The sequence below is a fragment of the Quercus lobata genome, chromosome 1 (genome assembly GCF_001633185.2).
Source record: "Quercus lobata isolate SW786 chromosome 1, ValleyOak3.0 Primary Assembly, whole genome shotgun sequence".
Lineage (NCBI taxonomy): Eukaryota > Viridiplantae > Streptophyta > Magnoliopsida > Fagales > Fagaceae > Quercus > Quercus lobata.
The window spans coordinates 48,047,115-48,071,180 of NC_044904.1; the positions used below are offsets into that span (position 1 = coordinate 48,047,115).

At 39.0% G+C, this 24,066-nt stretch overlaps 1 protein-coding gene across 1 annotated transcript; it reads left to right on the forward strand.

The window, feature by feature from the left end:
* Nucleotides 1-20,411: 20,411 nt before the first annotated feature.
* Nucleotides 20,412-20,897, forward strand: LOC115955016 (prostatic spermine-binding protein-like). Its single transcript, XM_031073044.1, has 2 exons — nucleotides 20,412-20,631; nucleotides 20,692-20,897. Exons 1-2 carry the CDS (start codon nucleotides 20,412-20,414, stop codon nucleotides 20,895-20,897), a joined length of 426 nt encoding a protein of 141 aa, XP_030928904.1.
* The last annotated feature ends 3,169 nt before the right edge of the window (nucleotides 20,898-24,066 follow it).

Below are 24,066 nucleotides of genomic sequence, written 5' to 3' on the forward strand. Positions count from 1 at the left end.
TATATATATATATATACATATATTTTTGGAAAATGACTTGTTTGTTTTTGGAAAATTGACTCATTTCCCTGTGTTTGATTGATGCGATGATTCTGAAATGAGTTAGAAAATATTTTATATTGTTTAGTTTTCACGTGAAATTATATATATTTTTTATAATTCTAAATAGTTATATGAACAATTACATTTAAGAAAACATATCCCAAATGATGAAGTATTTTATAGGTGAAAATACACTTAGCCCCTATATTTTGGGTAGGGGTGGCAAAATTAGACACGACTCGCAAACCCGACACGACATGATATGAAATTAGTAGTTTATGGGTTGAGATTTAATGGATTAGTATCATATTCAGGTTGACACGAATGAACCGTTTAATAAACAAGTTGAATTAGTAACCAATCCATGGAACCTGTTTGACCTGACTCGTTTAATTAAATAACATTTTACCTATATACCCTTCAAACTCTAGGTATATAAACTTATTAGTTGTTGTGATTTATTTTCTTTGACATATTATGATTGATTATTTGTGATATTGAGATATGCTTTAGTTTTGAATGATTAATTATTATGCAGTTACTCGTTAATTCTAAATTTTATATTAAAAATATTTATTTGTTTTAGTTTTCCATAATTCATATTAATTTGGTTAATGCTATTTTTTTGTTTCGTTTTAATAAAATATAATAAACAGGTTGATACGACTAACCCATTTAATAAATGGGTCATGCTAAGGTTGAAGAATCTTGACCCGTTTAATAACATGTCGGGTTAGTGTTGACCTATATAGTCGGATACTTATGAGTTGACACAACACAAATCCGATACGTGAACACAAATTGCCACCCCTAATTTTGGGCCTATTTTCATTTTGGTTCCTAAATTGATTTTACGCCTACCTTAGGCTCTGAAAATGAAAAACTATTTTCATTTTAGTTCTTACCGTCAACCCAGTAATAGAAAATACATACGTGGCAAATGGAGTATTTTGCTAACGTGGCTATTAAAATATTATTAAAAAAAATTTACTCGGGCATTTAAAAATGCCACATCAATATTTTAATTAAAAACTTTAAAAAAAAAATTTAATTCCTCAATTTTAATTTTAATTAAAAAAATCAATTTTTATTATTATTTTTTTTTTTTTTTTTACTTTTCAACTTTAAAGATTGAGAAAATCTCTAAAGCTCAAATCTCTAAGATCTCTCTCTCTAAAGGTCAAATCTCTAAAGATTCAGAAAATCTCTAAATTTACTTTGGTCATACAACCAAGCGAAAATCTCTATAAGATCAAAATCTCTCTCTCTCTTAGATCATAAAGCTCTCTCTCTTAGATCAAAATCTTCCTCACTCTCTCTCCCTCTCTCTCTCTCTTTTGGCATTTCCTCGGATCAAGATCTCTTTCTTTCGGCTTTCTCTTTGAGATTTGGCTTTGATCTGGGTTTAGAGAGAAAGAGATGGGCTAAGATCGGTGTTAGTGGTTGTGAAGTGGTGGTTGGTCCAGTGGTGGGTGGTGGTAGATCGTTGGATGGCTTTGTTGTTGGCGTGGGTTGCGGTGGCTTGATGGTCTGATCTGTTCATATGGGTTTTGGATTGTAGGATTGGCTGGTTGGTTGGTCTGATTGGTGATCATTGGTTGGGTTTATTGTTGGTTTGGGCTTTGGATTGCAAGGTATTTTATGGGTTTCTATGTTTTGGTTTGCTAGGTTTATGGGCATTTTTCTTCTTTCTCTATTCCAGATATCTCTCTGTTTTATCTATGCGTCACTCACTCTCTCTTTTTTCGATCTACCAAGACACCTATGACCAGGGACAGACCTAGGTAGGGGCCTAAGGGGGCCCGGCACCCCCCCACCCCCCCGGGCCCCAAAAAAAAATTTAGCAGCTTAAATTTTTCAAAAAAAAAATATATATATATATATATAAATATAAGCTTGGGCCCCCCCTTAGTTTTTAGCTCAAGCCCCCCTTATGAATTCCTAGCCCAGCCGGCCCCCCTCATGAAGTATATTTACAGCCCATATATTTACACATATGTTGAAAAATTGAGCCCATGACCTATGTAAAAAATAAAATAAAAAAAGGAAAGAAGAAGAAAACTCAACAAAACCTAATGGAAAAGTGAAAGTCTGAAAGACGAAGGAAAAAAGAAAGAAAGGAAACTTAGGAGAGGTGAGACAGAGTCACAAAGAGATAGAGCGGTCGAAGCGAGACAGAGAGATAGAGAGTACTCAGATAGTTAGATGCTGCCATCATCACGTTGACGACAACAAAGAGGTGAGACGATACCAACGCTGACGCAAGAGTCTACCCAGTACCCACGCCGATGCCGACAACAACAAAGAGGCGAGACGATGCCACCGCCCACGTGAGACCCATCTAGCCGCCGCCGGCGGTTGCTCGATCTACCCAGCCCAGCCTCGTTACTCCAGCCTTCACAGTTCACAGGTATTTAATCTATCCTTTCCTTCAAAACCTAATAAAATGTTTGTGAATTTGCTTGTGGAGTGTTTGTGCTTTTACTGATGAGTGATGAACTGATGTTGGTGATTGTGAAATTGTGAATTGAATCTGTGCTGTGGCCTGTGGTGTTTTTTTTTTTTTTTTTTTTTTTTTTTTTGGCTTTTTGGCTCTTTGTCACTCTGTGTTTATGACTCTCTCTCTTGTATATATAGATGAGAGAGAGAGAGAGAGAGAGAGAGAGAGAGAGAGAGTTTGTAGATATTACTCAGATTAAAGAAGTTAAAGTTAAAAAAAGTTTTGGTTAGTAGTGCAGAATAAATTTATAGTGTTGGACTGTCGGTAGTGGGATTGGGTTAGTGGGTCAATGTCATAAAGATGGAGACAACACAAAGACAAAGTCACAAAGAGATAAATAAAGGCAAACCAAAGACAAAAGAAAAAAACAAATTATATAATATAGAAAATTGTCACACAAATTTAAGAAAATAATAGTGATTCACTTACGCCTATTGTTAACTCATAATGTTAAATTAGATAAATTTATAAATTGAAAAGAAGTGAGAAATACTAAATTTATAATTAAATGCATCATGCATATTACCTAGATTCTAGTATTTGTCTTTAGTTAGTAACAACAACCATGATAATATATATGATTCTTATTTTATTTGTAGATCATGAAAAAATCAACTACAATGCTTGATTTTTTCAAAAGAAAAGATTCAAATTCTTCCGAAGTCAACGTGGGATTGCCAACAACTAAAGTTGCTATTCCAATTCTAGAAAATGTGGATATTCGAATTCTAGAAAATATTCATTCCCCAATTTAGGAAAATGTCAATTTTCCATTCTCAAGAAATATTCATTCCCCAATTCCAGAAAATGCCGATATCCCAATTCCGGAAAATAACCATATCTCTCAAACACAATTTCAAAAAGTTGATAGTTTATTAAGAAACAATGATTTTTTGGGTATTTGTCTTGATTGATAGTTTATTAATACTATATGGATGCGTATTTGAAAATTTTTTTTGCTTATCTCTGCCCCCCCCCCCCAGCTTGAAATCCTAGATCCGTCCTTGCCTATGACCAAAAATCCCAAGCTCCGCCTCTCACATTTTGGTGGGGTTGGTGTTGGTAATGTGGGCCATTGGATTCGAGGAGCTGATTGACCAAATATGTAGAGCACAACGATTTTGGTTGGTGTTGGGTTTCGGTTTAAACCCAAAAATTGTTCACCGAATACTCTAACAGTGGAGTTTCAGAAAAAGAGATCTCTTTGTTAGATTTGAGTTATGAAACTGAAGGAGATGAAAGTTTTCTTTTGTGATTGTTGTTACTTGTTACTGTGTTTATTTTAAATTTCTGGGTTTTTTTTAAAAAAAAAAATTTTTTATGTGGATTTGATGATTTTTTTGAGATTATGGGTTTGATTTGTTGGAGATTTCGGTGGAGAATAGAGATTTTGTATATATTTTTGCATGTTTATTAACTAAGAAAATGCAAGAAAAGAAAAGAAAATCTTGATTATTTTAATTTTCTAGGCATACATGTTCTTTCTTGAAGAAAATGAAGAACATGTTATTTTGTTCTTCCGAAAATAATGACAAGAAAAAAAAATTAATTACTATTTTTAAGTAGATTGTATTTAATTGTATTTAATTAAAAAAAAATTTTCAATTAAAATTAAAATTGAGAAATTCAAAAAAAATTTATTTTATTTTTAATTAATTTATATGCTATTGTGGTATTTTAAAATATTTTTTAATGACCACGTCAGCTCCCTAATTAGCCACATCAAAACATCTAACATGCCAACAATGTGCTCCGTTTGCCATGTATGCATTTTCTGTTACTAGATTGACGTCTGGGACCAAAATGGAAATGGTTTTTCATTTTCAGGGACTGAGGTAGGCTCAAAATCAATTTAAGGACCAAAATGAGAATAAACCCAAAATGTAAGGACCAAAAGTGTATTTTCGCATATTTTATATATTTTTGGGTGATTTGAGAGTCTTACACCGAAAAAAATTTCGCATATGGGAAATTCATACTTCAAATTAAGAATCTATGCGAAGAATTATGTGGGAAAGCAGAAATTTGTAAAAAATATATCATTTTGAAAAAAGTCCATAGTTATGGTCAATAATTAGTTTGGAGAGAGAGAGAGAGAGAGAGAGAGCTTTTGTGGTGATTCATTGATTATATAATGTTTTGGAAAATGTCTAGGGGTTTTTTTTTTCTGTTGACCATAGACCATATTTTTGTTAATTAGCATTTCTAGTCTTAGAGCATCAGTTGTGGTAAAAAAAAAAAAAAATTCTATTTTCACATGTCAAAAAGTTATTTTTATCTATTTTAACATACCATTTTTCAATTCACCTACATCAAATGTTCTATTTTTTTTATACAAAATATTAAAATAATATATACACCACAATAAAATAACCTAAAAAAAAAAAAAATCATACAAATAAAATAAACAAACAAATAAATAAATTCAATACCCACAGCCACCACCACCACCACTACCCACAGCCCACCACCAAATTGGAACCCCACCACCACCCACAACCCACCACTATCACAAACCCACCACCACCCAAAATCAACCAACTACCACTGACCACCGTAACCAAAACCCAAAATCAACCTAGTACCACCTGCCACGGTAACCATAACCACTAAAATTAGCCCACAACCACCATAACCCACCAAAATCAGCCACCACAACCCATCAAAAATCAAACCATAACCACAAAAAAATCCATAACAAAAAAGAAAAGAAAAAAGGAAGCAGGTGAGCGACATGGCCGAGGAGAAGGGCAATGGGTGGCATGGTTAAGAAGGAGGACAAGATCAACGGCGTGGTTGAGGAGGAAGACAATTGGTGTTGTGGCTAAGGTGGAGGGCAAGATCGGCGGCTTGTGGCTAAGGAGGAAGGTGAGATTGGTGGCATGGGGTAGCAGATTGGCAGCGTGGGGTGGTAGATCGGTTGTGGCTGAGGAAGAGAGAGTGAGAGAGGAAGACAGTGAGAGAAGTTTGAGAAGCAACAGACAAGGAGAGAGAGAGATAGATACGTGGAGGAGAGATAAAATTTTAATATAATAATAATAAATAATTATAGCATTTTTTATCGTACAATTCCATTTGTAGAATTGTATTGTAGCAAATGCCAAAATTATTTGGCATTTGACATATTTTATGAGGCATTTTTTTGTGTATGGTGTGGTAGATGCCAAATTTTTGGCATTGGGAACACCTGATACTAATGCTCTTGCCAAACACTAGAAAATGCAAGAAATTTTGCTACCGAAACTAACATAGCATTAATGCTCGTAACTTACATTCCTACTGTATTCATCTAGGCTTCTTATTTCTCACTTAAATGCTTACCAAAGTGTAGTAGGTGAAATGTTAGTCCTAATATTTCATTTCATGATTGAGAGGTGACTATAATTGAGTTAAGGATGATGTTGGATGCTAAGTCCATAGTGTATTTGTTACCTTAGGCCCAAAGTCTTCTTTTTCAAAAGGGCTTTTTCCACTTGGGCTTATGATAGCAATTAGGCTATGGTCTTATGAACATTTCAAGTTAAAATATTCATTTGGATTTAGGGATAAGCCTCTTATGTGTGAGGACTTCTTTTCTTTTTCTTTTTTTAATCCCACAACATCTTAGGGTATATCATAACTTTAGGGTCATCCCTTCCATTTTTATACCTTTTATTTGTCCTTTAGAATTAGGTGAATACATGGTATATGTTTGAACAAACAAGAGAAAAGGGTATCCTTTGTGATAGGGTCTAGGTTCTCTCTAGTGTAGGTAGGCTCCCTAAGGCTAAAGGGATAGATAAGTAGGTCACCCACAACTAGATGAGCTATGATTTCAACTGAGGGCCTAAGTGGACCCCATAGTGGATTGGTAGCAAACCTTTAACGTACTCAAGGCCCATAATTGGTGATGACACCAATTGTGAGTTGGTGGGATGAACTTCGGAAGATTTAGGCCCGAATGGAGCCTTCCACCTTCCCACTCATCACCAACCGAGGTTAAAGGACAAAAGAACAAGTGAATGTGCGTGAAAACAAGTATTGAAAACGCTTTTATTAAGGTTAAGAAACAACACACATAGGAATTAAACTCATAACCCCCAATGGAGTCGCCACCTAGTTTTTGCAATGGTCTAGGAATCATTATATAGCGTCCCTTCGAGGAATGACCTTTTGATCTTTACTACCAGAGATATGGGTTCAAAATTTAAGTACGCTCTTAAGAAGGTGTTAGGCACCCAAGATCGCCTAATTCTAAGGTTGGCCTCCAATCATTGTGTCTTATATCTTAATCTTATTAAAAGCATGTTCAATGCTTGTATTCTAACTCACACACACACACTAGCATACATCTAAGCATTCAACATGGCATCATTCATCCCAAACCCTAACCATACATCTAATCATGGCATCTCATCACAAACCCTAGCATACATCTATCATGGCATCTCATCACAAACCCTAAAATACATCTATCATGGCATCAAAGCATATTCAAGGCAGCAACATAAACAATCAAATCAAGGTAGAAACATAAGCATAAGGAAAGATCCAAGCATTCATATTCATCTCTAATATCAACACAAGATCATATCACAAATGCATGAGCATCTCCAATGCATGACTTACCTTTCACTTACCTGCAGCAACACAACATCCATGGCATTCATGCATGAACATGTGAATGGATGGTATTAAAACTAAGAAACCCTAAGCCAAACCCTAATCTAAACTTGTGATAACAAACAAGCATGTGAAAAGATGGAGAGGCTCTTATCTTCTTCATTTCTTGCGTGCGTGGGCTCTTGCCTTGGGTTGACCTTGGTCTTCTTCTCTATCACTATCTCTACCTTTTTTCTACCGTGCCTGAATGTTCAATTCCTGGAGGATATGTGCATAAGTAGTCTTGATTGTTGGATTCATCGAAGATGGTGAAAACTCGCTGAGGAGTAAATGCTCATGGGAAGGAATCTTCATCCTCTCATGACTTGCTTGGGGATGAGAAACCCGTCGAGGAGCAGTATGGATGGACTCGCTAAGGAGTAGCGTAAATGTGTGATCCACTAGAGAATAATCTTTTGCTTCCTACATGGTTCACTGAGGATTTTGAGAGAGAATCTTTTGCTTCCTCGTTGGGGGTTTTTAGGTGTATGAGACTCACTAGGAAAGAATCTTTTGCTTCCTTATTGGGGATACTTTGGGGAAGAATCTTCTGCTTCCTCTCTAGGGACTTGCTTTAATGTGCTTAGGTCCATCGGGGAAGAATCTTCTACCTCCTCCATGGATATGACGCTTGATATGCTTGAATTCTTGAGGGAGAGTCTTCTGCTTCCTCTAAAGGGGTGATGTTTGATAGGTTTGATCTTGCTTGAGGAAGAATCTTCTGCTTCCTTCACTGGGGATATTGCTTAAGATGTTTGAAATATTGAGGAAGAGTCTTATGCTTCCTCACTGAAGGTGATGCTTGATAGGTTCGATCCATTTTAGGAAGAATCTTCTACTTCCTTATTAAAGATAGTGTTTTTGATATGCTTGATCTTCTGGGGAAGGGTCTTCTGCTTCCATCGTGGGGATGGTGTTTTTGATGTGCTTGAATCACTAAAGATGGTTCTCGATGTGCTTGATCCACTAAGGATAATTTTTGATTGATGTGCTTGACTGGGGGAAGAGACCGCTCACTAAGGAGTTTTTTGATAATTTTGTGCTTAATTGTGGTAATCTCGAGATGTCCCTCCCTTTTTGAAAGAAAGAATTTTTTTTCACTATTCATGACTAAGCTACACGTAGTTTAGTGGTGAGGCCTAAACTACACGTAGTTTAGCCATCAGGTGTGTTCCTGCCTTTTCATTTTCTCCAACAGTTACCAACCGTTTTTTTTTTTTCTACTTCATTCTCTTCATCTCCCTCACCTCTTCATATTCTCCATAACTCTTCTTTTTTCTCTCTACAAAAACCTCCCTCTCCTCTTTCTTTTCCTCACTTCCTGATCCTCTCAAACTCTCTCATCTTCTCTCATTCTCTCATCATCTTCTCCAATGGCACCCAAAGCCAAGAAGTCCTCCTTCATCCTATCTTCTGATGCCTTCCATCTAACCCGCTAGAGGGAGCAACGAGGCTAGCGGGGCCTCCACTATTGACATATCCGTCAGAGAATCATATTCCCATGGGTGAATCTATAAGTTTTCTCATTTTTTCTCATTTTCAAGTTTCTCTCTGTTCTTCGGTTTTGATGTGTTTTTGGCCATGTAAATGCTTGGGTTTCGCTATGGGATGGGTTTAGATGAATACCTAACATCTTAGGAGGGGTAGGAACATGTCTAGTATTGATTTTGGATGATGCTTCTTTGAAAATGTCGAAAAACTGCTTTTGTCTATGTTCTTATATGTGTGGGCTCGGGCCTGCATACACAGCTTACATTCATGCGTACATAGTTCTGTTCTTGCGTACGTAGGTCTATTCTTGAGGCTCTGCGTACGTGGGAATGGACTTGCGTACGCAGGGTCTTGTTTGCGTATGCGGGTTTTGACCCGCGTATATAAGATGCCTAGCAGAAGCCCTACTCTACTCATTTTCACTTATTTTTCAACCATTTCACTTCCACATGCAATCCTAACACATTTTCATCATTTTTGCATCCGATTATCATTATATCATTCTTTTTATCTTCATTCTTTCATCAAAATATAATATTTTATAAATTTTACTTGAATTCGGAATCTAATGTCATCCTCTTCTTTTTTGCATTCACCATCCCCTTATGCAGGTAGGGGAAGCACCAATAAGGTGGTGGAGTAGTTCAACCTTCTTGTCCCCGAAACCAGAGGCTATATCTAGGAGGTAGGCTTCGAGCCTATCATCGGTCTTCTTCCAGAGAAGTTTGCAAGTGCTACCTTGGCGCAGTGCCTTATTAAAAGGTGGTGGGACACTACCCACACCGTTCATATTGCCAAGCAGGAGATGACGATGACTCCCTATGACTTTTACCGTATGACTGGCCTTAGCTTCGATCGAGCCATCATCAGTTTGGACGGTATGTCAGGCATCTAGCTGGGCCTTGACATGTTGGGGAGGAAGTACTCCAATGAGACCATCCGCTACTTCAACTTGGTGTCGGATTACATGTTCCTCCTATAGAGGACCACGGAGGAATGTGTCTGTATGGCTAAGGCCTTCCTTTTCCACTTGTTGGGAGCCTACCTCTTTGCCAATGGCGGGCAAATGGTGTCTTTAAGGTGGCTTACCCTCTTCCAGGATTTTGGAGAGACACTGAGGGCCAACTGGGGGTAGGCATGTCTTGCCTATCTCTACTCCACTCTTGATATTCTCAGCCGGGGCACCGTGCGACTGCTTGTGGGGCCTTGGAAGCTTCTTGAGGTTAGTTATCTTTTCATTCTTTGCACCTTCACTCATAGCTTGTAGCTTGCAAACTGTATTGTCTTGAAAACTATCATCTTGCAAACGGTCATCTTGCAAACGAGACCTTGCAAATTGTCATCCTTTCAACTGTCATCCTGTATCTAACCTATGGCTTGTGCTTTTTTTGCAGTGGTAGGTTGTTAGGTATGGCCTCATAACTCCAAGCACTGACTTAGTTCTAAGGGAGTTTCCTTAAGTGAAGGCCCATCTTGCTAGGTTAACTTCGGATGAGGTAAGTTTAAGAGTTCTAGTTGTTCATGCCTCTTCATGCATTTCCTTTAGAATACTCTTCTTCTAACCTTGTGTCATTATAGGTTAATTGGACTCCATGGGCTCGCCAGCCCCTTCCTGCTTCTCTGCCGCTCTTATTGCTTCAGAGTTTACCTTACCCTTTGTTGAAGGGGCAGGCTTGAGGGCGCTATACTTGGTGGAGAGAGTGCAATGCTAGCTGGTAGGTAGAAATGAACCATAGATTCCGATGGACCCTCCTAAGTTCATGATTGCCCCACACTCCATGACTGATGTTGAATACAACTTGTGGGGGAGCGACGTTTCCTATGCCGAGCGGCTTCTTGAGGGGTTGGACTATGAGGAGTTCAACATTACTCACCTCATGCCTTCCCTTACTATTCAAGTATATGCTCAATCTTTTTTTTTTTTTTTTTTTTTTTTTTTTTTTGTCATGACTACTAATGTGGGAAATTGCAACAAGGGGGACTTGTTACCAATGAGCCCATTAATCCTCCACACCTCCCTTGGATGGTATATGCTTATGGCTAGATGGATTTGCTCGGGAGTGTGCCGTGCCCCGTAATCCTAATGTCATTGGCTATTCTTTCCTTCCCAACACTCGAGCGGTGAGTTCTTTCTCCTTTTGTCCTTATCTTTTTGCAAAATTTCTTTGTTTGTTTTAGTCACTAACTTGTCCTTCTTTGAACCGAAGCCCACTATCCAAGAGAATGAGGAGTTGGTGTGGCTGGTCGGGAATCTCAAATTAGAGGTGACCAACTACTCGAGGGAGCTATACGGTCCTGGAGGAGCGACCCATCTAGGTGGTGGTGGTGATGATGATGATGATGATGATGATGATGATGATGATGGTGAGGAGGAGGACTCGGAGGCGACTTCTAGCTATCGATTAAGGAAGAGGCAGCACTATTGATTACCTGTAGCTTAAGACACATATAGGCATACAACACACAACTTTTTTCTTTTTCTTTTTTGCTTTTATCTATATATATATATATATATATATTATTCCCTTTAGCAGACATTTTGGATTAAGTTTAAGACAAAGGATTGTATTTAAAAACATCTTTTTACATTTATGCTTTTAATTGGGAACTTAGTACTTAATTTACAAGATATAAATTGTATGTTTCTATACAACTTTGCTTCTTTGATGCTTGCAATCTTATGCTTGGAATGTGCCTTGAATGATCCTTTAGGCTGCAGGAACCCTTAGGAATGCCTTGGAGTGAAAAACTCTACTCAAAACAAGGGAACATGGGCTTCTGCCAAGCGTCATGCGTATGTGGGGATGGGCCTGCATACGCAGCTTTGACTTTGTGTATGTAGGGTTGACCTTGCATACGTGGGTCGTGAATCAGAAAAACCCTAACCGACATACTTAAGTATAAAAGTAGCCGTTTGAGTCCAAAACCCTCACCCACATATTTCCAACCTAGAGAACACTTTTTTGAGGTCTCCCAATGGCAGAAAACTCTTCACTTGATGTCTTAGCTTGGATTAGAAGGCTTGGTCCCAATTTCAAGGATTCCATTACTCCCTATGGTCTTTCTTGCATCTTTCCCTATCATCAAATTAGGGTGGATGAACCTCTTCTTCATGCTACTGCCAACTATTAAGTTCCTTCTCGGCATGTATTCAGCTTCAATGGAATAGAACTATGCCCTACTATTGAGGAATTTGCTGCTATCATGGGTGAACTGAAGATTAATGACCTTATCTTCCCTACAATGGTTGGGGATCTTCCTTCCATGCTGTGAGTTGTGTTAGGTGTCCCTGCTGCCACGACAAATAGGTGGTGTGTCTTTGGGAAGCTTAACCTTAAGTTGGTTTTTGAGTATTTTTCCGATTCAACCCTTCCCAAGGGTAAGAGGCCACGCTCGTACTCTATTCGTGCCTTTTGCTTGTGTGCTCTTGCAAGGTATTTCTTGGTTCAAAACTTGTATTGTGTGGACCTTCGAATGTGCATGATAGCTTATGAGCTAAAGAGAGGTAATCTGGTGGGCTTGATCTTGGCGGAGATTCTCAATGGCTTGGATGCCTTTCATAGGAAGGAAGCAAACTTATTTGCGGGAAGTCCTATTCTCCTTTAGGTATACCCATCGAGGCACTTTATACTGTCTTTCATCATTATTTTATTTATTTTTTTCTCATGCTCTCTCTCTCTCTCTCTCTCTCTCTCTCTCTTTTTGATATGGCTACAAGAGAGAGACTTTAGTTGCTTCAACCTCCAACCATTACTCTTAGCACCTACCTCCCTAGGCACCTTAAGGATCGCCAACTTCATCAGAATGGCATGGGCTTTGAGGCGTATATGGAGCTTATGAGTTGCCTCAAGGAGACCGACATTCAGCAGGTCATGGAATGGTGGCATATCTTAAGCAAGGTCCATAGTTGCTGCAAGGACCACTGTGTGACTTTAATTGGGCTTCGATGTTGCTCTTCCTACTCCACTTGTCGTATCTTAAGGAAATTTGGAGAGCATTAAGGAGCTCCTGATGATGAAAGGGCCTACCACGCCGCAGTGTTCACCAATAGGATCTTGGGCAGAATCAGTGAGGCTTGGTCACATCATAGGGTGATGAAAGACATCATTCCTCCCAAATACATCTACCCTATTGCAAGGTACAAGCAATGGTTAGAGGATGACATGAAGTGGATTTTGAAGGATGAGAAGGCTTGCATGACGACTACGAGGACTAAGTTATGAGCTAAAGAGAGGTAATTCAATGGGCTTGATCTTGGCGGAGACTCTCAATGGCTTGGATGCCTTTCATAGGAAGGAAGCAAACTTCTTTGCGGGAAGTCCTATTCTCCTTCAGGTATACCCATCGAGGCACTTTATATTGTCTTTCATCATTATTTTATTTATTTTTTTCTCACGCTCTCTCTCTCTCTCTCTCTCTCTCTCTCTCTCTCTCTCTTTTTGATATGGCTACAAGAGAGACTTCAATTGCTTCAACCTCCAACCATTACTCTTAGCACCTACCTCCCTAGACACCTTAGGGATCGCCAACTTCATCGGAATGACATGGGCTTTAAGGCGTATATGGAGCTTATGAGTCACCTCAAGGAGACCGACATTTAGTGGGTCATGGAATGGTGGCATATCTTAAGCATGGTCCATAGTTGCTGCAAGGACCACTGTGTGGCTTTAATTGAGCTTCGATGCTGCTCTTACTACTCCACTTGTCGTATCTTAAGGAAATTTGGAAAGCATCAAGGAGCTCCTAATGATGAAAGGGCCTACCACGCCGCAGTGTTCACCAATAGGATCTTGGGCAGGATCAGTGAGGCTTGGTCACGGCATAGGGTGATGAGAGACATCATTCCTCCCAAATACATCTATCTTATTGCAAGGTACAAGCAATGGTTAGAGGATGACATGAAGTGGATTCTGAAGGATGAGAAGGCTTGCATGACGACTAGGAGGACTAAGTGACCACCTTGATATGCCCCATGTTTTACTTTTCTACACTTTTATGATTCTTATGTTTTGTTTTTTAATTTAATAAAGGATTGGAATGTTCCAAATCTCCTATGAAAACAATCTTATTATCCTTTAATTTGAGCAATGAGAGAATTTCCTTTTATTATCTTTGTTTTTTGTCTTTATTATTCTTTTTTCTTTTTCCTTTACCATGTAATTTTTCCCATGACGTCCCTTCGGGAATTTTCACCATGCCCATGGTCTTCTCTCCTAATTTTTGCCTAGATCACCTTTGCGGGTTTTCAATCTAGCGGGGTTCTTTTGCCTTAATTTTTTCCTACGTTTAATTGCTTAGTGACTTCCTCTTTGATTTTTAAGAGCCATTCAGTCCTCATTCTTCTCAACTTTTGCTTGACAAGCACCGTGTGATCATGAGTATCAATGTGATGCTGAGCTATCTAGGGGTCAATTCTAGGCATATCTTTATAGGACCATGCAAACACCTCTTGAAATTTCATGAGGAGTTCTTGAAGATCTTTTCTTTCTTTTTCATTTAGAGTTTAGTCAATTTTAATTAAGCGTGGATTCTCATCATTGCCCAAATTAATAGTTTCAAGAGTTGGTTTCATAGGTTCAATTTTCTTTTCCAATTGTTTATTAATTTCATTTTCAAATTCATTCAAATCATTTAAATGCAGAATTTCAATGTTATGGGACACATCAAAGTAAGCCAAATCAGAATTCATCTTATTGAAAATATTGAAAAGTACATTAGAACTTGCATTACAAAACTTTTTCCCCAAGTTTTCATAAAATCCAACCCAAGTTCAATTGTTAATGGGCCCCACAATAGGCACAATGAATTTGAAAGTATCACTTGGCTCTTCATTAGTAATGGCGAACACATCCCCACTCGTCTTAATCTTGGTTTTTATTGCTTCAACATCCATGCAGTTCACCCAATCGACCTCTTCTTGTATCTCTTTGATCACCATGGTAGGCTTCTCCTTAAAAGTGAGCTTTTCATTAAAGAACATTTCCTAACCCGAATACACCCTTCTGTGTTTACCTACCCATGGTTTGGGGAAGTCACTATAAGGGAAGTCTCCCCCTTCTTTCACAAAGTTCCCATTGAGAATGCCATGATTTTTCTTGATTCTGTTGTAGTCTTCAAAGAATCTTCGACCCTCCTTGGTCACTTGAGTCTTGATATTGGGGAACTCAACTACCCATTTTCCTTCTTTTCCAAGGCCCATACCAAGCATGTATTCCATGTTTTTCATCATTGCAATCACCTTGTGGCTACAATAATGTTTTTCATCATTGAAAGTACCTATGACCTTCCTTGAAGTGTTTTCATATGCCCTTATAGTTAAGGGAGAAGGAATGATAGTCTCCATGTCTAGGCCAACATCGAGGGCGGTCCTAAAAGGACAAACATTTAAGGCGAATCCATTGTCAATAAGAACCTTTGGAACCTTGGCATGCATGCATTCAATGGTGATTTGCAAAGGTCTATTGTGAGTAGCTCCTTTGGGAGGGAGATCTTCATCGAAAAAAACAAGGAGAGGGTGTGAGGAACCCTCAACTCCCATGAGAGACAAAACTTCTTGTGGTGTAGTTTCTATGGGTACTTCTTTCCCATTCAAGGTGTCCAAGAGAGCCTTACGGTGCATCTAAGAGGCCATGAGCAAACCCCATCGAACACATGAGCTTGGGTCTTCTTTAATTGCATTAAGACCCTATCTTCTTCTTTTTTATCTTCTTTTCCTCTAGGTTTTGTGGGCTTGGACCCTTCCCCTAGATCCCTACCAGGATGATCCTTTTCCAAAAAGGATGGTTTGTAGTGCTTCCCACTCCTAGTGATATTTGCTACATTGTCCTCCAAAACCCTTTTCTTCAATTCCATCACTCCTTTAGGAAGTATTCCCCATATTGCTATTGCTTCCTTTAAGACTTCATCTTCTTCATCCCATATTCCTTGGACTTCCACGGCATTGATATTGACATTCGTAGTTTCTATCAACTTTGAGCAATCCCACTCAATCTCATCTACTTGCACCCAATTTTGATATGGAAGGGGAGCCATATGGTAATTGGGTAAAGGGTTCTTTCTAATGTTAGGTTTGGTAATGATGTTAGGATTTGGGAGGGTTCTATTGTCTATAAGGTCTTGTATCTCGTGTTTAAGGCGGAAGCAATTGTCGGTTTTGTGGCCAGATTTTTGGTGGTAATGGCAATATTCATTAAGGTTCCACATGAAAGGTATGGGATTAGGCATGGGTGTGGGGTCTAAGGGTTTGATGAATCCTTTGGAGGATAGGTTTTCATATACTTGGGCGAGGGTCATTCCTAGGTCGAAGAATTCTTGGTGAGCTTTCTTTGGGTAGGCTAGTGTTTGTTGGGGTATGATGGCGCTTACATTTACGAGGTTGGGTGCTTTAGTGGTGGTTCCTTCTCCATATGTCTTCTTGGTTGGAGGCTTGCTTTCCCCTTTCTCCAGTTGTCCATTATTGAGAGCGTCTTTGATTCTTGTCGCACAATCACATAGTTCTCTAAATAAGCAAATAGGTGATGACAAAAGCCTACTATTATAAACCGGAAGAAAATTCTTGATGCTCATGTTGATTTGGCCTTTCTCATTTGGCCTATTGACCATTCTAGGTTCCTTGTTCTTCCATCTAGTCATGTATTCGTAAGATGTCTCCCCCACACCTTGCTTGGTAGTCTCTAAATCCCATAGGGTCACATCGATCATGGTGTTGAAGATGAATTGGTCCACAAACAACTCCACTAGCTTATTCCACACCTTAGTTTTGCTTGGTTCAAGGCTAGTACCACCTTGATGCACCTCCCGTGAGTGAGAAAGGAAATGCATGCAAAGTTTGCTTCTCATCTAGCCCTTTCATTTCAGCAATGCTAAGGTATCTTCTTATGTGTTGCTTCGGATCCCCAGTCCCATCAAACTTTTCTGCATCGAAGATCTTGAACTTAGGAGGCAATACAATAGGAGCCTTTGAGCTTACTCCCCCAATGTTATAGAGGTAATCATCCATTCCTTGTGCCTTACAGAAGGCAAGTTGCATCTTCTCCATCTTTTCCCTCATAGCTATGGTTTCTACGGTGAGCTTCTCAAATTTCTTATTCCTTTCATATTCCATTTTGTCATTTTCATTCCATTCTTCATCTTCCTCCTCATCATCATGGATTTCCACATATGGAGGCTTTTTGAGCTTAGATTCTTCCAACCTAGTGAGGTGCCCTCCCATTTTCTTAAGGGCCTCTCCATGTTCTTCCAAAGCCTCAAGGATCTTTTGTGCCATTGGGCCTTCCATAAAGTTAGCCATTGTTTCTTAGGGATTTTCTTCTCCTTGGTGTGTGTCCTCTATCTTGATCAAGCGCCTTCCTTTCTCTCGAATCCAAATGGGAGTGGGGATGTGTTTTCTTGACTTTGGTGGTGTAATTATGCCTGAAAAGAAGCCCCATATTCATTAAGTTCATGTCCCAATTAATGGTTCCTTTTAAACTTTAGATGTCCTTGGAAAATTCTTAAGTTCATTTTGTTGAAGGCCCAATTACAATGTCACTCATTTTTCTCTCATGGATCCTTTCCCCTTGTTTCATTAGGCTTTGGTAAAGCTCTCATATTACTCTCATGGGCTTTCATTAGAATGCATTTAGGAATTTCCAACCCTTTTGTCTAAAACTTGGGCTTGCAATGTATTTGTCACTTTTGGGCTTCCCATTCTTTATTCAATATTTCATCATTATTATTATTATTTATAATAGCCCTCTAGCTAGAATACATTGTAGCCTTCCTCTCAAAGTCTATGAAATTCTCATCATTTTGGGCCTAGGCATGCAACAAAGAGACCCAAGATTAAGGAAGTTCATTTTGGCTTTGAAGGATGTTGGTTGCTAAGTCCATAGCATATTTGTTACCTTAGGCCCAAAGTCCTTTTTTTCAAAAGGGTTTTTTCCACTTGGTCTTATGATAGCAATTAGGTTATGGTCTTATGAACCTTTCAAGTTAAAATATACCTTTGGATTTAGGGACAAGACTCTCATATGTAAGGACTTCTTTCTTTTATCCCACAACATTTTAGGGTATACCATAACTTTAGGGCCATCCCTTCCATTTTTATACCTTTTATTTGTCCTTTAGAATTAGGTGAACACATGGTATATGTTTGAACAAACAAGAGAAAATGGTATCCTTTGTGATAGGGCCTAGGATCTCTCTAGTATGGGTAGGCTCCCTAAGGCTAAAAGGGATAGATAAGTAGGTCACTCACAACTAGATAGGCTATAATTTCAACCGAGGGCCTAAGTGGACCCCATAATGGATTGGTAGCAAACCTTTAACATACTCAAGGCCCATTATAGGTGATGGCATCGATTGTGAGTTAGTGGGATGAACTTCGGAAGATTTGGGCCCGAATGAAGCCTTCCACCTTCCCACTTATCACCAATCGAGGTTAATGGACAAAAGAACAAGTGAATGTGCATGCAAACAAGTATTGAAAAAGGTTTTATTAAGGTTAAGAAACAAGACACATAGGAGTTAAAGTCATAACCCCCAGTGGAGTCGCCATTGTGGACACAAGGGGTTTGGGAGTTACCACCTAGTTTTTGCAATGGTCTAGAAGCCATATATATAGTGTTCCTTCGAGGAAGGGCCTTTTGATCTTACTACCAGAGATATAAGTTTGGAGTTTAGGTACGCTCTTGGGAATGTGTTAGGCACCCAAGATTGCCTAACTCTAAGGTTAGCCTCCCATCATTGTGTCTTATATCTTAACCTTATTAAAAGCATGTTCAATGCTTGTATTCTAACTCACATACACACTAGCATACATCTAATTATTCAACATGGTATCATTCATCCCAAACCCTAACCATACATCTAAGCATCTCATCACAAATCCTAGTGTACATCTATCATGGCATCAAAGCATATTCAAGGCAACAACATATACAATCAAATCAAGGTAGAAACATAAGCATAAGGAAATATCTAAGCATTCATATTCATCTCTAATATCAACACAAGATCATATCAAAAATGCACGAACATCTCCAATGCATGACTTACTTTTCACTTACCTTGCAGCAACACAACACCCATGGCATTCATGCATAAACATGTGAATGTATGGTATTAAACTAACAAACCCTAAGACAAACCCTAAGACAAACTTGTGATAACAAACAAGCATGTGAAAAGAATGACAGGAACTTATAAGGCCTAAAACATATGAAAAAAAGGCCAAACAGAACAAACATGTGAAGGTAGAAACAAATAAAAAAATTAGGGTTTCTAAGCAACGGCATCACGCACGCTAGAATAGGTCTACGTATGCATAATCAAGCCTACTTGCGTAGGCTAGATCATGCATACGTAGATCCTTGCCCAAAAAACCCTAAACATGCAGAAATAGAGCAGAACTTCAGAACAATGATTCTAACACCCTAACAAGCATTTTAAGCATACAAAAACTTAAACCTAACCTAGGAAGGCATATTAGAACATATCATAACAAACAAACAAAGCAAACAAGAGGATTTAAAGGCAGAAAATAAAAGAGAGGGAAAAGGAAAATTTTAGACTAAGTACCTCACACAAAAGCTTTCCAAGCTTAATTTTGACTATTCCCCTCGGTTAAATCTATTCACAAACCAATAAGAAAGTGATTAACAACGTTAAATTAGAAGGATTGGGGCCAGAAAAGGCCTCAATCAAATAAAATTGACTTGATTCACTATTTTCTAGTGCTTCTTAGGTTTTTCCTGTGGGATTTCTGTGTGTTTTGAAAATGTACCATGTAAGGTTTTTTATAGTTGAAAAAATGGGGTTTGGAACGGCTCCCAGATGATATGGGGTTCATTCCAAACCTCAACTATTATTGCAGAAAACTTATATTTCTTATACTTCTGAAACCCTAGCTGCATACGTAGGAATGTGCTTGCATACGCATGCTTTAGCTTGCGTAAGCAGGCCACAACCCACGTACGCAAGCCGAGGGCCTCTTTGGTCATTTTATTTCCAAAAATAGATTTTTGCTCATTTAAAAGGTTATGTTTTCCATTTTAACACTCCTCAAGTCAATTTAATATTTGATTAGGCTCTAAACTGGTGTCGGGCCTTAGAGTTTGAGCATCATTAGGAAACGGGGGCCTAAATCGTAAGGGGTACAAAATGTGGTGTCTACACCCAACATGCTAAACATGTTGAAGACTTCTCTACTTGGATAGAGGAATGCCCTAGTCAAATTAAGCACACGTGTGCCCACGCTGTACTCTCTCTTTCTCATTCAGAGTAAGATTCATATTTTCTTATCCAAAAAAAAAAAAAAATGAACCCAAAAGAAAATACTTGACCTAAACTCTAGATTTTTGGCCCATAGTAAAAATAGGTTGACTTGTGATACGACTCATTTTTCTCAGGGTGGGTCACTGGTTAACTCTTTTGTCTTTTTTTTTTTTTTTTACTTTGGATTTTTTTTTCTTTGTATTCATTTTTTCCTTAGCAATAATAATATTTTTTTATAAATGCCAAGGCAAAAGGGCTCCCTAGCCCTCCTAAACCATTGAAGCCATACACTCCCACACTAAATGGGAAGTTTATCAAAGCTAGAGATTACCAGCTTTATTGTGTATTCCTTGAACCTAGGTATGACCTAAAGCTGAAAAAGATGTTGCTAGGATTTGAATTATTCTTTAATTGTGATATAAGATTCCCAAAAGAGGTAGAAAGAAACATGGATTGGATTCCAACAGATTGAGCAGATTACATGGACCCATATGCTATGACTACTTTGTTGGGAGATGCTATTTTTAATATAGAGGAAGAAGAGTATTTGGAAGTCTATCAACATGCACTAAATGGTCCAAGTGAAGAAGGAATTGAAGATGAAGATGAAGATAATGAAGAGGGAGAAGCCCATGATGATGATAATGAAGATGAAGATAATGAAGAAGGAGAAGCCCATAATGATGATAATAGGGATGAAGGTGATGATGATGAAGATGAAGATAATGAAGAGAGAGAAGCCCATGATGATGATAATGAAGATGAAGGTGATGAAGAGGGAGAAGCCCATGATGGTGATAATGAAGGGAGAGAAGCCCATGATGATGATAATGAGAATCAAGATAATGAAGAGAGTGTAGAGGTCTTTGATGAAGAAAATATCCATGGAGGAGAGGCCTTTCATAATGAAGATATAGAAGATAATAAGAAAGCCCTTGAAGGAGATTATGATGACTCTTATGGATAGTTTCATTCTAATTGATGTCAACCCAATGTCCCGCCCACGCTATGATAAGCATGGACTTGAGATCCATGATCTCGGTTCATTCCATAATTCAGAGTTGGCCTCATTGACTACATACACCAATGAAGAGGAAGACATAGATGCAAGATTCGCACTACTTGAGAAGAATATAAAGTTTCATGACTTCAAGAAGCTAGCCTTAGATGTTTCTGAAGAAGATAATGAAGAGGTTGGATGCAACGATCCTAAATACTTCCCCCAATGTGTTCGCCTATTTGCCAAAAGGAAGCGTGACTTGTTTAAAGAATGGATGGATAATTTGAGCCAATCTGAAAGTTATACACTAGAAAGGGTAGTAGATGTGGAGGTCAAAGAAGAAGATGAAGATCACATGGATGAAGATCCCAGAGTGCTAGTGTTAAGAGAAGGAGGGACCCATGAGAAACAAGTTGCCATCACCGATGCCATAACTAAGTTGAAGAATTGGGCATGGGAAGGAGCCACCCACCCAATGGGAGATCCTTTGGTGAAGACCAAGCCAACCAAGTCATTGATGCAAGGCATTTCAAGTAACTATATGCCTATATCCTAATCTTCTTGTACTTAATTAGTTAGTTAGTTAGTTAGACGATTTCTTAAGCATTAGTCAATAGGATTTAGACACTTGACAACCATCTAGAGGCTACCAATTCCAAACAACAAATATAAGTAGCAGAATGTAAGCTCTTTGTAAATCAATTTTTGTATATGAATGAATTGTTAGCCTTTGTGTGCTATTTGGAACTATGTATTCTTGCAGAGGTACTTATCCACCTATCAATGTGTTCTAAGCAACTTAGCCCTTTCATTGTTTCTAAACCATACACAAACATCCCATCACATTCCCTGCATTAGTCATACACCCCTACAAAAAAACATGTTAGCACACCATTTTGCAACCTGCATTTAACCTCACATGAAGGGTAAAAGAGTAATTTCACCTTGGAGATAAGTATCTTAATTGTGACTATTAGATCCTTAATTTTGTTTCATCAAAATGATATTGATGTTGTAAAGATCAAATTGACTAATAATAAGCCTTAATTGGACCATCATGTCAATGCCTTGCCTCACGGCATGCCCTTCGACCACCCATCTCAGCGACGCTAGCATGAGCCTATCGGTAGGCTCGGGGAGCTCAGGTGCTTTCTTTTTTGTATGAAGAAGGGTCATTTTACCCCTTGTACTTGACTAGAATCTGGGTCAATTTTAAGGGATTATTAAAGGTAAGTGAAGTCGCCACCAATCATTGGGTTTTTCTAAGGTGTGATTGGTCACTTAACTCTATTTGATTTTATTACCAATCCTTGGCTAAGAAAAAGGTTGTTTTTCCTAATCTAATATGGATGGGCAAAAAATCTTGATTCTTGAGTTCGGAAGTCTGGTTACATGTGGGGAAGGTGTTAGGCACCCCACAACGTCTGTCCAAGGACATTCCTTTGTTTTGGTAAAACCTTAATTTTCGGAGATTGGCAATTGAAAACAAGACATCGGCATTAGCTTTCGGGGCTTTGAACGCATTGGGTTTTGAGGTTTGGTTTTGCAATGGGTGTGGTCCCAATCGATGTTTTCTTAGTGCATTCAGGATTTGGTGCCAAATTTCCATGGTGAAAATTCGGAAACATTTCACCTTGTTTTCGTTTCATAAATTCGGCGACACTTCGCCTCAGGTGCATCGTAGCACATAAAACACTATTCTCACCAAGCTTTCGCTGTGAGAATATGGCAATGGAGGTGCCCCATTTTCACAATGAAAATTCGGCGGAGTTTCGCATTTGGTGCGCTATGGCACATCGGCTGGGTTTCGCATCTATGTATATAGTGTGTATCAACATGCTTGTATTGAGATGAGCCGAAGCCCTTCAAAGCATCGAGCATGTTGATGCATGTCGCATACACGAGGAAACCAATGTCACTTAAGTGACATGGATTGGGACAATCACACCGCAATGACCATGCACACAGTATAGCATGAATATGCACCTACAGCAAATGCCTTGAGCAGTTATCCACACTACAAGGTCAGGAGTGCTTGTGGTCAACGAGGGTCACTTGCAGAGTCTGTCATACAAAGTGCACAATCACCCATACACACATAGGCGCGCGCGCACACACACACACACACACACATCATGCACAATGCTATCATGCAGAGCAGAAAAGTAAAGTAGGCATATGCCGACGTCCCCTAGGTGTGGCCCAACAAGGTACAGGAAAAGTAAATCAGACATTGTCACACCTAAGGAATACGGCCCAAAGCAAGGTGTAGGAAAGATAATAGATACATGTCTACATCCCTAGGGTATGGCCCAACAAGGTGCAGGAAAGATAAATCAGATGTTACCTTACCCTAGGAATGTGGCCTAAGAATGGTACATAGAGGATAAGCCTAATACAATGCTCTAGAGAAGAGGCTAAGAGAGGGGGGTAGAAAGATATAAATGGTCGGGGAGACTAGGCCTCTAATCTACTGAACATTATGCTTTTTGGGCTTGTGCCTTTGTGCTTGCGTCTAGGAGGTTGTGCCCTCGCTCCAAACTTCCTTTGCTCCATGCATGTACGTGCAATAAACAAGGAAACAAGCTAGCAAACAAGCCAAGAAAGGAGTAAAGACGATAGAAAGAGAGATAGAAAGCATGAAAAGAACATACTAACAAAAGGGCCAAATGGGGGCAAACAAACATGCTAAGCACACAGTGGGCAAGCAAATATGTTATCAAACAAAAGGTGGTGTCCTAGGAGGACAAATGTAGGTTTGGATCAGGTGTCTGTAGTTCCATTATGTTGGAGTATGGACGACACACGCATGCCATCAAGCAAAGTTCTTGAAGGGACTTAGGTTCTCATGTATCAAAGACGAGTGTGAACCCGCACGAGATAGTAGGAACTAGGCTTGATGACACAAGCAAGCAAGACTCATGCATGAACATGTAAGCAAGCGTGCAAAGATGCATAGAAACAAAGAGAGCCAAGCACAAGCAAGCAAGGGAAGCATATCATTACACGGAGCTACGAAAGGGTATGCATAGAGCAAACTAGCATCACAGAGATGCATCTCACAAGTGGCTACACCCAAACAAAGCCATACGGGGGTTGGATGTAACCACACAAGATCATGCCCACGAAGGGCGCT

Coding starts and splice junctions, on each gene's coding strand:
- LOC115955016 (XM_031073044.1), top strand. CDS start 20,412: ATGGACCCATATGCTATGACTACTTTGTTGGGAGATGCTATTTTTAAT. Junction 20,632..20,691: donor TGATGATAATAGGGATGAAG/GTGATGATGATG, acceptor ATGATAATGAAG/ATGAAGGTGATGAAGAGGGA.